The following is a 15,547-nucleotide window of genomic DNA, read 5'->3' as shown; positions in this document are numbered from 1 at the left end:
TTTATTGGAAACCATGAGATATTTTCATCCATTTAGTTAAGACACGTCTTCTGTTGTTCAAATGCAATAAATGCATACCTCCTTATTATCTAGAGGAAATCATCATTAAAAGACCCAATCATGTTTCAGTTCTTGAGATGCCAGAGATCTGTGTGATCCATCTTGCCAGTACTCAGGCACACAGGGGCCAGGGGTCAGCCCAGTAAGCCCCCATGGCCCCTAGGCAGAGCTCTGCTGGTGGGAACCCCCTGGCAGAGGGAGAAAAGGAAACCTGTTCACACTGTATGCACTAACAGGAATTAGGGACCGCACTGACTCTTACAACAGGCATGTCTACACCTGGAATAACCCTGCAGAATAGCCCTGGACAATTATTGTGGGCATGGTGCCACTCTACCACAAGTTACTTCTGTTCCTAGAGCCACCTTGTCCTGCATTTGGTTCACTACCTCAAGACAGGAGTTGGCTGACCGGTCGACACAAACCCAGCAAAGCCCTTTGACTTGTCTTCTTGAGGCCTTAGGAGACAAGAATGGCCACAGCAATGATCCCTCAGCAAAGCTGGGCTCCTCCAGTAGCCCTGAACTACCACAGAAGAGCTCTAAGTTCTTCCAGCTCTCAAGAGGGTGGAGAAAAAAAGAGGGAAAATAAATGAAAGGCTAATGAGAAGAGGGAATAAAACTGCACAGTGAGATGAAAGCTTTCTGCCATGGGCAATGGAATCTCTCCAGCCCAAGCTGGCAGCTGGTGCAGAGCAGTATTTATGGGAGACAGATAAAGAGATAGAGAGACGGAGAGAGAGTTGGGTTTGGGGGATTCTTCTGCTGGAAGAGTTTTCAGCTTGTTTTATGTTGAGTTGAAGTCACTGATGTGAAGCAAGTTCCAGTCCAAGCAGGACTGAAAGGAACTGGGAAACTGTGGCAGGAAGAGCCAGGACAGAGCCATCCATCCTGCTGGAAGGCTGTCCCTCTGTCTTGGCCTATTCATCTGCAGCTCCTACCTATTCTGGTGATCCTCCTGCTGAGTCAGTGCCCACAGGCTTCCCATAGAGACCAGTTGTTCCATGCATTTCTCTGCATGGAAGAGCATCTGGACACAGCTCTTCAAGTTTGAAGGACGGTGACACTGCTGCTCCCTGGGCAATGTGCCACAAGATGAGCATGGGGCAGAACAGGAGGGGAGGTGGTAGGAGAGTGGAGTGGGTAGAGTGGAAACAACAGTGGGACAAGAGAATATCAGGGGAACAGCCTCTTCCCTTCTACAGCTCTTGCGAAAGCTCAATTGCTTGGAAACCTGATTCTGGCTATTTTAACTCTTTTAGATTTTCCTCCCTGCAGCCAGGGTGGGGGGGCTAGCAACCTCCACCCCAGCCCTGCTCTTGCCAGCAGAAGTTATTACTCTTCTTTATTCCCTGACAACAACGCACTGTTAATTTTGCTGCTCCTGTTCCAACACGACCAGCCTTCCTCTCTCCCCTTTAAAGGCAGCGAGCGGGAGAATCACAGACAAACCTTTCCCACTGCTGTGCATAGGTAGGCTGCAAGGGCAGCACTTGGGTGAGTGACAGAAGGGATCATTTCTGGGCGCTCAGGTGAACACTGAGCTCAGGTAGCTGGCCAAATGCAGTCAGAGCCTTCAGCACTTTTGTTCAGCCTTCAGAGGAAACCTTCAGGGCCATCTCTATGAGCCATCTCCACCTCAAATCCCATTGCACAGGCTGGCTCATGTTTTCCAGAGGTGTAGGAAAGTCACGATAACACACACACGCACGTGTGCCTAAAACACTCTCATTAAAAACTAAATGGGCACTTTCCATTGTACGGGGCAGCAGAAAGAAGGGAGGAGCAGTTTCCACAGGAGATAAAAGCATCTCCTACAGACATTCAGGACAACCATTAAGTCCCAGCTCATGTGCCATCACCACAATCCTTCTCTGGTTGTAAGAATCTCAGCTATGAGCTTGTTCCTTTCATTTTTATCATGAGGTCACAGAAGAATTTCAGGGTGTGTCCAGGCAGATCCAAATAAGCTCTTTAGAGTGGTTTAAGTTACCTTCCAACAGCCAGCATGCAGCAACCAAGTGCACATAGAGTGTTTGTCTGTTGCAACTGAATTTTGCAATGGGGTAAACTGGAAGTATCCACAGTGCACTCATGGGTATTGGTTGTTAATACCTGTTAATATCCAGCATGCCCTGTGGACTTGTTAGATCAAAGTTATAAATCACTCCATGAAGCTGCCGAGTTTCTGACTTTACTCCATGTCCTCTTCAGCCCGCTGATAATGCAGAGTAAAGCATCAGAGATCTCAGCCAACAGCTGCTGCGATTCTCTGTTTTGACCCCCACAAAGAGAATATTCCCATGCATGTTGAGCATTTGGCTGTTGTCAGAGCCCTACAGCCTCCCGCTAGCAAAGAACTGAAAAGCTCCTCAGCCAGTGTGCTCCCTGGCCACAGCTGAGTCTTCTTCACCTGTTGAGATGTCAATAGGAGGAATAGGCAAGAAAAAATATCCATGAGATACATGTAACAAGTCTTCCAAATCATCATTGTCACAGTGCATTAAAGAGCGTTGAGTTGCGATTGTAAAGGCATCAAATAAATGTTTAGCGCAGTGCCTGGTGCCAAACACAAGCAATCCAAGAGAATGAATGGAAACAGTTAACGACAGCCTTATTCCAAGCAGCTGCTCCACACTCCTCCTTCAGCCGCCTTGGTGTTTCCTGCAGCCTTTGGAGATTTTCTCTTGCCTATCATGCCTTAAACAGCAATATTAGCAAAGAGCCCCGATACAACTGAAAACAATGGTATTAATTAAAACTTGCTGGCTTTGGGCCAGAAGAGTACTGTTAAGTAGTTGTGAAAATGGTCTAGAGTTTCAGTTCCCCAAAGGCGAGGAATAAAGGCTCATGGTAAGAACTGTTCCCAAACAAGGCATGGAAAACCAAACCTCAGCTCCATCCTTTCCTTACTTGCATCTACTCACCTAGGCAAAAAAAGAAGCGATTATGATGACTTTGGTTTAAACTATTTCATTAAAAGCCATATTTTTCCCTTCTGCTTCCAGTCTATTCCCTGCAGTTAAACAAATATGTATTTTCTAGAAACCCCTCAAATCTTGCATGTGCTGGGGGATTCACCCCATCTATCAGGCAAGGCTCAAACTATGTACCAACATTATCATCAACAATGTACCTTATTTTTAGACTCAAATTCTAGTGGTAGAAGGGAGGGTATTTCCCAAGACAGAAGGCAAAGTTTTGTCAAAACACTGTAAATTACAAGGAGCAAGGTTCAACACGGGGAAACAGGAGTCGAGACACGTTAAGAGGCCAAACTTCTGCCAGCGCATGCAGAATGTTTCTTACTTAGAGGCATAAGAAAGGTTTTGTTTTCTTGGTTCTTTCTCACCAAGTGCCTCACCACAAGGTCTCCACAGCCCTCAGACTTTATGGGATCTGGGAGCTCTGGGATCTGGTATTAGTCTGGGATCTGGGATGTGTTGGGATCCAGGAGATGTCCCCTATCCTTCATGATCTCTGCACTCAGAGGAGAGGGCAGCTCCTCCACCCAAAGATTTGCAGTAGACAAATGACTCTTTGGTGGATCTGCCTCTGATCACAGCGGGAACCTGAAACAAACCCACTTGGATACACGGGGATCTGGTCAGCCCTTGCTTTCTCTGGGCACCGAGTCTTGAAACTCAAAGCTCTTTCTTTCTTGGCAGGTCTGATTTCTACAACTTCACTGCAGCTGGATCGAGAATACAAGGCTGAACATATCCTAGAGGTGGGTAATGATGATCGTAATTAGCTTTATTTACTTACAAGTGTATTAAGTCCTCAAAGAACTTTCCTTGCATGTTGGAGCACAGAGAAAGAATCTCATCCCAACAGCTCCCAACTGCTGGGAAACTTAATTAAATGGTGTGCATTGCCCTAAGAGACAGCTGCAGCAGTACTGCAGGGTTTATTATTTCCTTGCTGAAAACAGGAGCAAAAGGCCCGTTCTGGAAGCTGTGGGAATGTAAGAAGACTGGAATTGTCCTCTAGGAGGTTGGATTATAAATTATCAGAGAAAGAAGAAGCCAGAGAAATCCACCCTCATTTATCTCATTGTACCAAACATTGTTCTGCAGCTTTGCAATGCCTGCCTCTGTCCCTAGCTGCTCTGAGACATGTTTATTTACATTATGGGGACCTGAAGGTGTTTTCTGTCTATCAGGGTGGATGAGGATAAAAATTCCTCTGCAGTGCAATGTGCTGGGAGCATGCACAGGCACAGCAAAGAGAGGGTAGATGATAACTAGGTCAGTCAAAGGAATACAAGTGTTTTCAAGTGTGCAGCTCCTAATGACCAATGCCTGACCCACTGCCCTGAGCTGCTGCAAGCAGGAGCCCTGCAGGCACATTGCCCTGTCCTTGCACAAGCACTGGGCAGTGCAAGTTTCAGCCACCAGGTTTAGCTTTGTAGAAAGGAGCAACTTCCCTGAAAATTCTGAGATACAAAGATAGATTCACATGGAAACCCTGTTATCCTCAGGATGAAGCGTAGTAGGCAACTTGCATTATCCTTCAGGATGAAGGCTGGCTGCTCGTGTCCTAGGCCACAACAAGCAGCTCTGTTCCTTTGCTTGCTGGCAGGTGGCTGTTTCTGACAATGGGGACCCAGCCCTGAAGTCCACCAGCAGAGTGGTGATACAAGTCCTGGATGCCAATGACAACCCTCCCAGTTTTCCCCACAAGCTCTTCGTGGTGCAGCTCCCTGAGAGAGAAGCCTCAGAGTCACTGATGCCAGTCTACAGGCTTATTGCTTCAGACCGTGACCAGGGCCAGAACAGCCAGGTCACATACACCATCGAGGAGGAGGAGGAAGGGATCTTCACCATCAACCCCACAACCGGCATGGTGCTCTCCAGGAAGGCTTTTCCTGCCTCTGAATACAACATACTCACGGTGAGAGGAGAGGGAAACAGAGAGTGGGTGTAGAGGGAAGGCTGCTGAGACAGGAAAGATAAGGAAAGAAGTGGGTGAAACGCAGCAGTTGGAGAACTTGAATCAGATAAGGGTGGGCTACAGAAACTGGGAGAAAGTGCAGGAGAGGCAATGTGGAAAGTAAGAAGCTATTAACAATGAAGGAGAAATGTAAAAAGTCCTGTCCAATGCACCCCCAGTGATGGGTACATTGATCCACATCTCATCCAGTGGTGGACCTGAACCTGAACAGTGTGCGAGTTTCAGGTGTGTGGTTCGCCCATACCCTGTGTGCCTTTAGAACAAGGGCTGTGTCCCATCTCTGCTTTGGATCCAGTAGACTCCATGCCCAAGATGAATTTGGGTTGCATGGCTCCACCTAGCACACGTGGCCTCTTAGGACAAGATTGATCTTGTGGGATTTAGGGCGCACACAGGGCCCAAGGCTCCCAGTGGGCTGGTGGGAGAAGCAGCTTTCCACAGGGCTTTGTACACCCTTCCAGCCCCAGTTCATGCAGTACATCACTAAAGCACAGAATCATAGAGTGGTTTGAGTTGGGAGATCCTCACCCTGCATCTCCTGGCAGGTCAAGGCCACAGACGGCGGCAGCCCCCCACTCTCCTCCCATGTGCGGCTCCACATCAGCTGGGTGGCACGGCCCGGACCCTCCTCAGAACCACTGGCATTTGATGAGCCCCACTTTAACTTTGCCGTGATGGAAACGGATCCTGTAAACCATATGGTGGGAGTGATCAGCATCGAGATGGGTCCCAGCCAAGTGTGGTTTAATATCACAGGTGAGACGCAGAAATAAAAGCGGTGCACGGTCTCTGGAGCGCTGGCTCTTTGGCTTCCAACGCTCACATACCTGAGCTAATGAAGTTGTTTGCTTTAGGTGTATAGGTGAGCTACAGAGAAAGGTTTCTCAGACACCAAAAGGACATCAATAGACCACTGCCTGCCCAAGGGCTCTGCTGCCAAGTGCAATTATCTAACACTCTTTTCATAATGACATTCTGACATTTGTCAGTGCTCCCATCTGGGACACTGGATGACAGAGCAGAGAGGACGTGGGCTGTCACCCCCAGGTCTCAGGCAGTGGGTGTGCAGAACTTGTCCAGGAATGAGGGCTGATTGTGCTCCTGTAATTTGGCGTCATTTGTATTTTTGTTGCCTCAATGTGCCTTGCACTGCCTCTTCCTGACACTGTCTGCAGGGCCAGCCCTCGTCAAAGCCTTAATTGGGTGAGTGAATAGTTTTCCCCGTTAGAATGTCGGGGCTAATGGTGTATAAATACAATTAAGCAACAAGAAATGCGATGCTACAAGAGGTGGTGAGCAAGTGCAAGTCTTGCCTGGCATTAGCAGTGTCTGCGTGGGCTCACAGCACTAACACTGTCTGCTTCTGAATGTTATCCCACCACATACCTGCACTTGCCTGCATGCTCAGTCTCACACAAAAACTCTGATCAAGCAGCATCTTTCTTGTCTCTCCTTTCCTGGGCTTCCTCTTTCCCTTTGGCAGCACACAGAGGGAGTCCTCTTCTCTTCTGCCAGGGAAAGACATCCCTGGATCTCTCTCTTTTCCTCTTTTCTGCCTCCTTCTGTCTTCTTCCCAGCAGGAAAGTGCTGGTCCAGATGGCTGGCAACCACTGCACTGTTCCCGCAAGGGAAGGTATGTAATTTAAGAACCAGCCAAGATTTCCCCAGCTGGTAAGAGCACAAAACAGAATCCAGAGCATCTGGTAGCCAAGAACGGAGGAGCTGAGAGCTAGGATACAACAGCAGAGCACCACATCTCTTTAGTCAGATCCCAGAACAACACAGTGGTGCTTCATGCATGACAGAGAAAGACCATCAGCAAGTGAAGTGTGAGAAGGGGGCTGCCACGCCAGGGCTGAGCAGCAACAGCATGAGGGATGGCTTCTGTTGCTTGGGCCTGTGGTTCCAGCACTCTGTGGCCATCTGGGATGGCTCTGCTCACCCTGGAAGCACCGTCTGCCCCTCCAACTGTTCAAGAGTTGGGATGTTAAGGTAGAGCACAGGCTTCTGGCCGTGGCCATGAAGACCACTGCTGACATGCCCATGGTGTGACCTTGAGTTGGAGGCCAGCAGGAGCATGGGTCAGCCCTGCAGGCTGCTGATCCATGCTAAGCTCATGATGGTGCATAGCTGGAAGCCTTGTGCAAATCAATCAGTGTTCAGATGGGCCTCTTGCAAATCTAGCCAGGAGATCAAGTGCATCCACGCATCCATTCTCCTCTCCTCCCCCTTGTTTTCTGTACATCCCCTTGTTGTTCCTGTCACACTCCTTTGTCATCATGTCCTACTAACTCTTTGCCCAGCTTCTCCATGTGCTCTCTGTCTCCTGTGTCCATCCCTCACATTTAGCACTGACTTTCTAGATCTGGAGGAATCCTTGCCTCTGGCACTGCCCCCAGATGAGCTGACTGCCTAGAGTGAGTGCCTACACATCCCCATTCCAGGTGTATCACCTGGCATATGCCACATTTCTCTGTGTCTGGGTGTGAGCTTGATGTGTGGCTTGTGTGTGCTGTCTGGAGGGGAGATGCTCATCCTTCAGATCTCCAGGTAGCTTCTGGAATCTGTTTGCCTTGCAGATGCCAGCAGCTTGCTCCAGACAAATCTAGCTATAACTGTCCCACCGTTTCCCTTTTTTCACTTCTCTCTTATTCCAGGTGGTGATGATGACATGGATTTTGATATTGAGAAGAGTACGGGCAGTATGGTCATTGCAAGAGCCCTTGATGCAAGGAAGAAGTCAAGCTATAACCTGACAGTAGAAGTCACTGATGGGTCCACTACCATCAAGACTCAGGTAATGCTTTATGCTGTAGTAGAAGCCCCATATAGAGTCAATATATGCCAAAGGGAATCTTTCTCCCGACTTCACTGCTTTCAAGTATGTCCCTGAGCACCAGTTCCTGCAGCTGCTGAGATTCACCCTTCTTTAGCAACTGTCAGGACGGATGTTCAGAGCTTAATCTTTCACCAACCATTTTCTTCATATACAAAAAGAAGCCAAAAATCCAGCCCTCTCTACACACAAAGGCCTAGAACATGAGTCACCCATCAGTGATTCTCACTGTGGGAAATCCACTGTGAAGGTTTGTGGAGGATGATGAGTGAGGAACACTGCTGTTCCTGTGAACGCAGTGCTAATGGAGAGTATCTTGGCTATCTTCAAGCATTTTTCCAAATAAACAAACAAAGCCCTGCCTTCCTTGCTGTGCATTCCCTGCCATCTTGTATCTCATCCCCATGTTTATTTTGGTGCTCAAGGCCACTGGCAGATGTCAAGAAACCTGCTTGAGCAAAACACCCACGGCATGTTCAGGTTTGTTAAAGGAAGCAAACTATTACACGTGGTTGGGACTTCCTCAGATGCAGTCAGTGTCAGTACGGTGGTTGAGGACAGTCAAGGTATGAGACCTAGTCACCATAGATGGATGGCCCAAGTGCTGGAGGAGCTGTGATAGTAAGAGGGCTCAGAGCCCCAGTCAAGAGGTATTAGGAGCTGGTTTTGCATGGCACCATAAGTCCGGCAGCACTCAAGGTTACATTGCCCTTACTGAGCTGTCTTCCCCACAGGCCTTTATCCATGTGATTGACATCAACCAGCACCGTCCCCAGTTCCTGAAGAGCCATTATGAAAAGACGATTCCTGAAGATACCCCCTCAGGGAGGGAGATCCTTCAAGTCAGCGCAACAGACAAGGACAGAGGCAAAGGTCTCATCTACACCATCCATGGCAGCATGGACCCCAAAAGCACAAGACTATTCCAGTTGGATCCCAGCAGTGGAACACTCACAGCAGCAGAAGGCTTCAGTTCCCAGATGATGCCAGTGCACATCCTAACAGTGATGGTGAGTCCTAGGCCAAACCCTGACAAATCTGCCAGCTTCACCAGGATACAGTGGCTGCTTAAGAAATTTAGGCTAATTCTAGTCTTTCAAACAGAATTTGCCTAGAGTGACAGGGAAGAGGAAAGCAGGGTGTTAACCTTTACCAAATCCTGGATAAATCCAGGGCTACTGGGTTCTTACACAAGAACACACAGTGAATATTTGTTAATTTTTGCATTCTCCTCCAAGGCTGCATTTTGACTCTGTAACTTCAAGGCTCATCCTCATCCAAAGGGTTGATAGCAATAAAACACATCACCCTTTCTAAGAGTCCTGATGAAATTCTGGAAGCCTTATCCTGGAAGGTCTGCCTACTCCTAGAGTGTGACCCTACCTGCCCTTTCTCTGTCACCCAGGTACGGGACCAGGAGGTCCCCATCAAGAGGAACTTTGTTCGGGTCATCATCCATGTGAAGAACTGCAACCTTCATCCTCCCCAGTTCAGCAGCATCCATTATGAAGCAGAAGCACTGGACTCAGCAGCGGTGGGCACAGAGATTGTACAAGTCAGAGCTCTTGATCAGGACCAAGGAAACAATGCTAAAATCCACTACTCTCTGCAGGCAGGTGAGGGCCATGCAGCAAGGTGGCTTGGCTAGGAGCATGCAGGCATTTCCATCCTCCAGCTGGTGACCAAACTGCCACCCAGTTTTTCCTATTTGTTGCAAAGAGTGGTGAAAAGCTGCCCTTTTCTACACTGTGATTTCCTTCCTATCCAGAGAAAAACTAGAGCTAGGAAGAAATTTCCCTATTATGAAATGTTAGCATCCTTCCTCAGAAAGACAGTACAATGTTAAGTCACTGTTCTAAGGCAAAATATGAATGGACAAGTTAGAACAAATTAAGGTCAGATCTTCCAGCCCTTGGGAATGGAATGACGGACCACTGTGCTTATTAGACAAAAGTGCTGCCTTTACGCAGCCACCACCATCCCTTCCACTATTTCTACTAAGAAATACATTCTTGAGGAAAGGGGAGCTTTGGTTGTTGGGTCTCTGTGGGTCATACAAACTTGTGCAAGTATTTTATCATTCACTCCGAAGGTTAGAACCTAAATACCTATGGCTGTGCCACACTGCTGATTTAGCAGGTAAATTCTTTGCAGGAGAGGAGACATCCTTTGCTACATCTTTCTCACTGCAATTGAGATCAAGCACTGAGGAATTTAATTGCTCCTGAAGCATTGGTAATTATAAGCATGACAGGGCTTGAAGCGACGAGTACAGTCTGTGCTACCTTGTTCTGCACACAAGGCAGAAGTTCCAAGCACATACTCTGCCACTACTAAATATGCTTAAATTAGAAGAGTATTCATCTTCTAATTTACATTTTGATTGAGTTAAATGTTACCCCACAGATCTCAATGGATTCATTGTTCTTAGAATGAAAATTATTTAGAAATTATTTAGAAAGAAGATTGTAGTCCCCTCATTAAAAAAATAATATATATATATGTGTTAATTAGATCTAAAATTGGGAGCACTATAGAAAAGACATACAGAAAACCAAGAGCAAGAGGGTGTTTGCGTTCTTCACTTTGCATTTCTCTTCTTGCAGGTAATGGGGAAGGTTTCTTTAGCATCGACCCACATTCTGGTATTATTACAGTTGCACAGAAACTGGACCCATCCAAGCAAGAGAGATTTACTCTTATTGTAAAGGCAGAAGATCAAGGGTCCCCCCAGCTTAAAGATTCTGCTACAGTACACATCCGCATTAGACCCTCTGATCATACCCCTCCAAAATTTCCAGAGGCTGAATACATCACTGAGATCAGTGAATCTGCTGCTGTTGGCTCTCCTCTGATCCAGGTTTTGGCCTCAAGCTTGTCACCAGTCAGCTATGAAATAAAAGATGGAAATGGAGACGGAGTGTTCTCCATGAACTACCAGTCAGGCCTCATTTCCACCCAGAAGAGCTTAGATTTTGAGCAGGTGTCTTTTTACCAGCTGAAAGTTCGTGGCACCAACATGGCTGGAGCATCCATGGACACACTGGTGCTTATCTATGTCATAGATGAGAATGACAATGTGCCTATCTTTGCTAAGCCTGCCTTCATCGGCTGGATCATGGAGAATGCTCCCCCACAAAGCATGGTTCTAGATGAAAGCAATGCTCCACTGGTGACCCACGCAACAGATGCTGATCAAGACTCCAATGCTTTGCTTGTCTATGAGATTTTGGAACCGGAAGCACTGAAATATTTCACAGTAGATCCCAGCACAGGGACACTTACCAGCCGTGCTGATATAGACTATGAGCTCACCCCAGTTTTCCACTTCAGTGTACATGCACACGACAGTGGAAATCCCAGTTTGTTTGCATCCAAGCCAGCCAAGGTCACAATCCACGTTAAAGACATTAATGATTCACCTCCAGTCTTTGCCAAAGACACTTACGAGCTTTCTGTCCTGTTACCAGCCCATCCAGGGATGGAGCTTTTATCAGTACAGGCAAAAGATGCTGATTCAGAGGTGACCTACAGCATTGTGGAAGCAAACCTTGATAATGCCTTCTACATTCATCCACTCACTGGTCTCATTTCCATTCTTAATGCCACTGGCTTGGGAAGTAATCGTGAACTCACGGTCAGAGCTGACGATGGTTTATATAAGAGTACTGCTCTGGTTAAACTAAATTTAACTCAAGCACGAGGTAGTGGCTTAAAGTTTGATCAAGATGTATACACAGCAACTGTGATGGAGAACTCTACGGACGAAAAGACTCTCACTGTGCTGGGGGTCAAGGGATATCAGCTAAACGAACCACTCTTCTATTCACTTTTGAATGGGAAGGAAAGATTTAAAATGATCCAGGCATCTGGAGTACTCCAGACCAAGGGTGTGAAATTTGACCGTGAAGCACAAGATGTGCACGAGGTAGCTGTGGAAGTGAAGGACAATAGGAAACCACCGAGAGTGTCCCAAGCCACTGTCAAAGTTTATGTAGAAGATGTCAATGACAACCCACCTCAGTTTGAGAACGTGCCGTACTACACCTCAGTGCAGGATGGCACGGAGCCCGGTGATGTACTTTTTCAGGTGTCAGCAACAGACAAAGACATAGGGAATAACGCAGCCATTACCTACTCTTTTGCAGAGGACTATAAGTATTTTTGGATTGACCCCTACCTAGGAGACATCTCACTTAAGAAGCCTCTTGACTATCATGCTTTAAACAAATACAGCCTCCGAGTCATTGCTAAGGACAAGGGCGAGCCTCCACTCCTCGCTGAAGAAGAGGTTGTGATCAGCGTGAGGAACAAATCTAACCCTCTGTTCCAAAGCCTGTATTACCGAGTAAGAGTGCCAGAAAATATCCCCCCATACACATCCATCCTCCACATCCAGGCCCGCAGCCCTGAAGGCTTGCGCCTCATCTACAACATAGTGGAAGAAGACTCCCTGAAACTGTTCAGCACTGACTTCAAAACTGGCGTCCTTACTGTCACGGGGCAGCTGGACTATGAGCTAGAGACAAAGCACTCGTTCACTGTTAGGGCCACAGACACGGCAGTAGGATCATTTTCAGAAGCCAGGGTAGAGGTGGAGGTAGAAGACATTAATGACAACCCACCCGTATTTTCTGAGATGATCTACACGGCGTCTGTCTCAGAGGGCATGCCAGCACATACCCCTGTTGTCCAAGTCTTCGCTTCTGATAAAGACTCAGGCAGAAACAAAGTGGTCTCCTATCAGATCTTGGATGATGGTTCAGATGCTACCAAGTTCTTTAATATTGACAGCAGCACAGGGCAAATAACAACGGCTCAAGCACTGGATTACGAAAAAACTCAACAGTTTCGCATGAAAGTGAGAGCTGCAGACCATGGGATGCCTCCACTTAGCAGCGATGCCCTGGTAATTGTAGATGTGACAGACATCAATGACAATCCTCCTGAGTTCAGCCAGCTTCAGTATGAAGCCAAGGTAAGCGAAATGGCAACGTGTGGGCACATTGTGATAAAAGTCCAGGCCCTGGACCCTGACAGTGGAGACACCACCCGACTTGAGTATGTGATTCTCTCAGGCAACGACCACAGGCATTTCACCATCAACAGCACTTCTGGGATAATATCTATGTTCAACCGCTGCAAAAAGGACTTGGAGTCATCTTACAGTCTCCGAGTTTCTGCTTCAGATGGAGTTTTCAAGAGCACTGTGCCTGTGTATATCAACACCACAAATGCCAACAAATACAGCCCTTCTTTTCAGCAGAACGTGTACGAGGCAGAGCTGGCAGAAAACGCTGAAATAGGAACCAAAGTGATTGAGCTGCTGGCCATTGACCCAGATGGTGGCCCATATGGCACTATAGACTACACCATCATCAACAAACTTGCAGATGAGAAGTTCTCCATAGACAACAAAGGTCATATTACCACACTGCAAAAATTGGACAGAGAAAATTCCACAGAGAGAGTCATTGCCATTAAGGTCATGGCTAAGGATGGGGGTGGGAAGGTGGCGTTCTGCACTGTTAAAATAATCCTTACAGATGAGAATGACAACCCTCCTCAGTTCAAAGCCTCTGAATACACACTGTCCATCCAGTCCAACGTAAGCAAAGGCTCCCCTGTCATTCAGGTACTGGCTTATGATGCTGATGAAGGTGCAAATGCAGATGTTGTTTACTCCGTTGACTCCGTGGAAGATGTATCAGAAGACATCGTTGAGATCAATGCTGCCACTGGGGTTGTTAAGGTCAAGGAGAGCCTTGTTGGTTTGGAAAACAGAGCCTTTAACTTCAAGGTGAAAGCTGAAGACGGCAGACCTCCTCACTGGAATTCCCTTGTCCCAGTGAATCTTCAGATTGTCCCCAGGGAAGTGACACTGCCAAGATTTTCTGAGCCCCTTTATACATTCTCAGCATCTGAGGACCTTCCAGAAGGTTCAGAAATAGGGTCAGTCAAAGCTTTTGCAGAGGATCCCATCATATATAGCTTGGTAAAGGGAACCACTACAGAAAGTAACAAGGATGAGGTGTTCACTCTGGATGAACAAACTGGAGCTTTGAAAATCAAAAAGGCAGTGGATCACGAGACCACCAAGTGGTACCAGATTGATGTTATGGCTCATTGCTCACATCAGGAGACTGAGCTGGTCTCTCTGGTTTCTGTGAACATCCAAGTGCAAGACATCAATGACAACAAGCCTGTTTTTGAGGCAGATCCTTACAAAGCTTTTGTCATGGAGAACATGCCATCAGGAACAACAGTCATTCAAGTGACAGCAAATGACCAAGACACAGGAAATGATGGACAAGTGACCTACAGCTTGGAAGCAGAGTCTGGCAACCTCCGAGGACTCTTCACCATTGATGGAGAGACTGGATGGATCACTACACTGAAGGAGCTGGATTGTGAAACTCAGGAGACCTACCGTTTCTATGTGGTGGCCACTGACCATGGCAGAAAAGTCCAACTCTCTTCCCAAACCCTGGTGGAAGTCACCGTCTCTGATGAAAATGATAATGCTCCCCAGTTCACCTCAGACTTCTACAAAGGGTCGGTAATTGAGAACGCAGAGCCAGGGCAAGTCATTGTCACACTGAGTACTATTGATGCAGACATCTCTGAGCAGAATCGGCGGGTCACATGCTACATAACTGGTGAGTTTTCATGACTTTATGTATTTTAAATGGGCAAGAATTATTAGGATATCATGTCAAAGTGAGGCTTTGATATCTTGTCTTGTATATTATTGATACAGAAATAACTTCACCCTGACAGTCCTATTGGAAATAGGAAATGAAGCCTAACTCATCAGGCAGCTGAGCCTAGGGTGTGCAAAACTCTTTAGAAACTAATTTCAGTGACATTCCCAAAACTAGCTGAATGGATTTATCATTAAAACAGCTGTCTTCTCCACTGGACCTTCCATATTTCTTAAAATACAAATAAATACGCAGTACCATACAAGTATTTACTTCTTTTTAACTAGCTAAATAATTATAACTACGTAACTGTAATGTCCAGGGCAGGGACAGAAACCAAAAGGAAGGTTTTTTCTCATAGGTTTTGAGATCTGTATGTAATTTCTTTGGCCCTACAAGCAGTACAGCTCATGCACCACACAAACATGTAGCCTATCTGTATGTTTTAACAAGTACATATATGGACATATCTTTCCAGTATAAAACGTGTTTCTTCTGATGCCATTTTGACTCCAGCTTATCAAAAAATTAGATATGGCTGCAGGTAATTGCTCTGCAGAATGGCGGATATTTGAGACTATCACCTCAATCTTTGGGGGAGTTTTGGCTAATAGAAAGCACAGAAGATGACTCCACACATCAGCAGTGCCAACTAAAATTAACCACTGCTGTAAATCTACTAAAGTTTATACTGGAATGTTGTGCATCCGCACAAGTAGCAGCTTGATTTTATGGTACTTTTTGACCCCAAAGGGGTCCTGGAACAGATACTTCAAATTAAAATGTTTGTTCAAACTCAAATGAAGACCCTTCAGGGTCAAAGCATTTAACGAGTTCTTGTTGTAGCCTGTTATCTATTGTAGTAACCATTCAAAACAAAGGAGGGATGCTGGAACTTGGTTGGTGTATGGTATGCCTAGCTATTCACAAGCCTCTGGGAGACAGTAGTCAATCCATTCCAGTACTGTTGTTTCTGCCACTTTTAAGGCAGT

The 15,547-nt window shown here is 46.6% G+C and overlaps 1 protein-coding gene across 1 annotated transcript in view; it reads left to right on the top strand.

The window, feature by feature from the left end:
• Positions 1 to 15,547, top strand: part of FAT2 (FAT atypical cadherin 2) — a 37,190-nt gene that overhangs the window by 5,302 nt on the left and 16,341 nt on the right. The window contains exons 3-9 of the mRNA XM_072348574.1: positions 3,728 to 3,789; positions 4,644 to 4,955; positions 5,561 to 5,771; positions 7,673 to 7,830; positions 8,586 to 8,861; positions 9,257 to 9,467; positions 10,458 to 14,510. Coding sequence (XP_072204675.1) covers positions 3,728 to 3,789; positions 4,644 to 4,955; positions 5,561 to 5,771; positions 7,673 to 7,830; positions 8,586 to 8,861; positions 9,257 to 9,467; positions 10,458 to 14,510 — 5,283 coding nt within the window. The remainder of the gene's footprint in view (positions 1 to 3,727; positions 3,790 to 4,643; positions 4,956 to 5,560; positions 5,772 to 7,672; positions 7,831 to 8,585; positions 8,862 to 9,256; positions 9,468 to 10,457; positions 14,511 to 15,547) is intronic.

The sequence above is a fragment of the Excalfactoria chinensis genome, chromosome 13 (assembly GCF_039878825.1).
Source record: "Excalfactoria chinensis isolate bCotChi1 chromosome 13, bCotChi1.hap2, whole genome shotgun sequence".
NCBI classification, from domain to species: domain Eukaryota; kingdom Metazoa; phylum Chordata; class Aves; order Galliformes; family Phasianidae; genus Excalfactoria; species Excalfactoria chinensis.
Note: the sequence above shows the minus strand (reverse complement) of the source record. Positions and strands in the feature narration are given on the sequence as shown.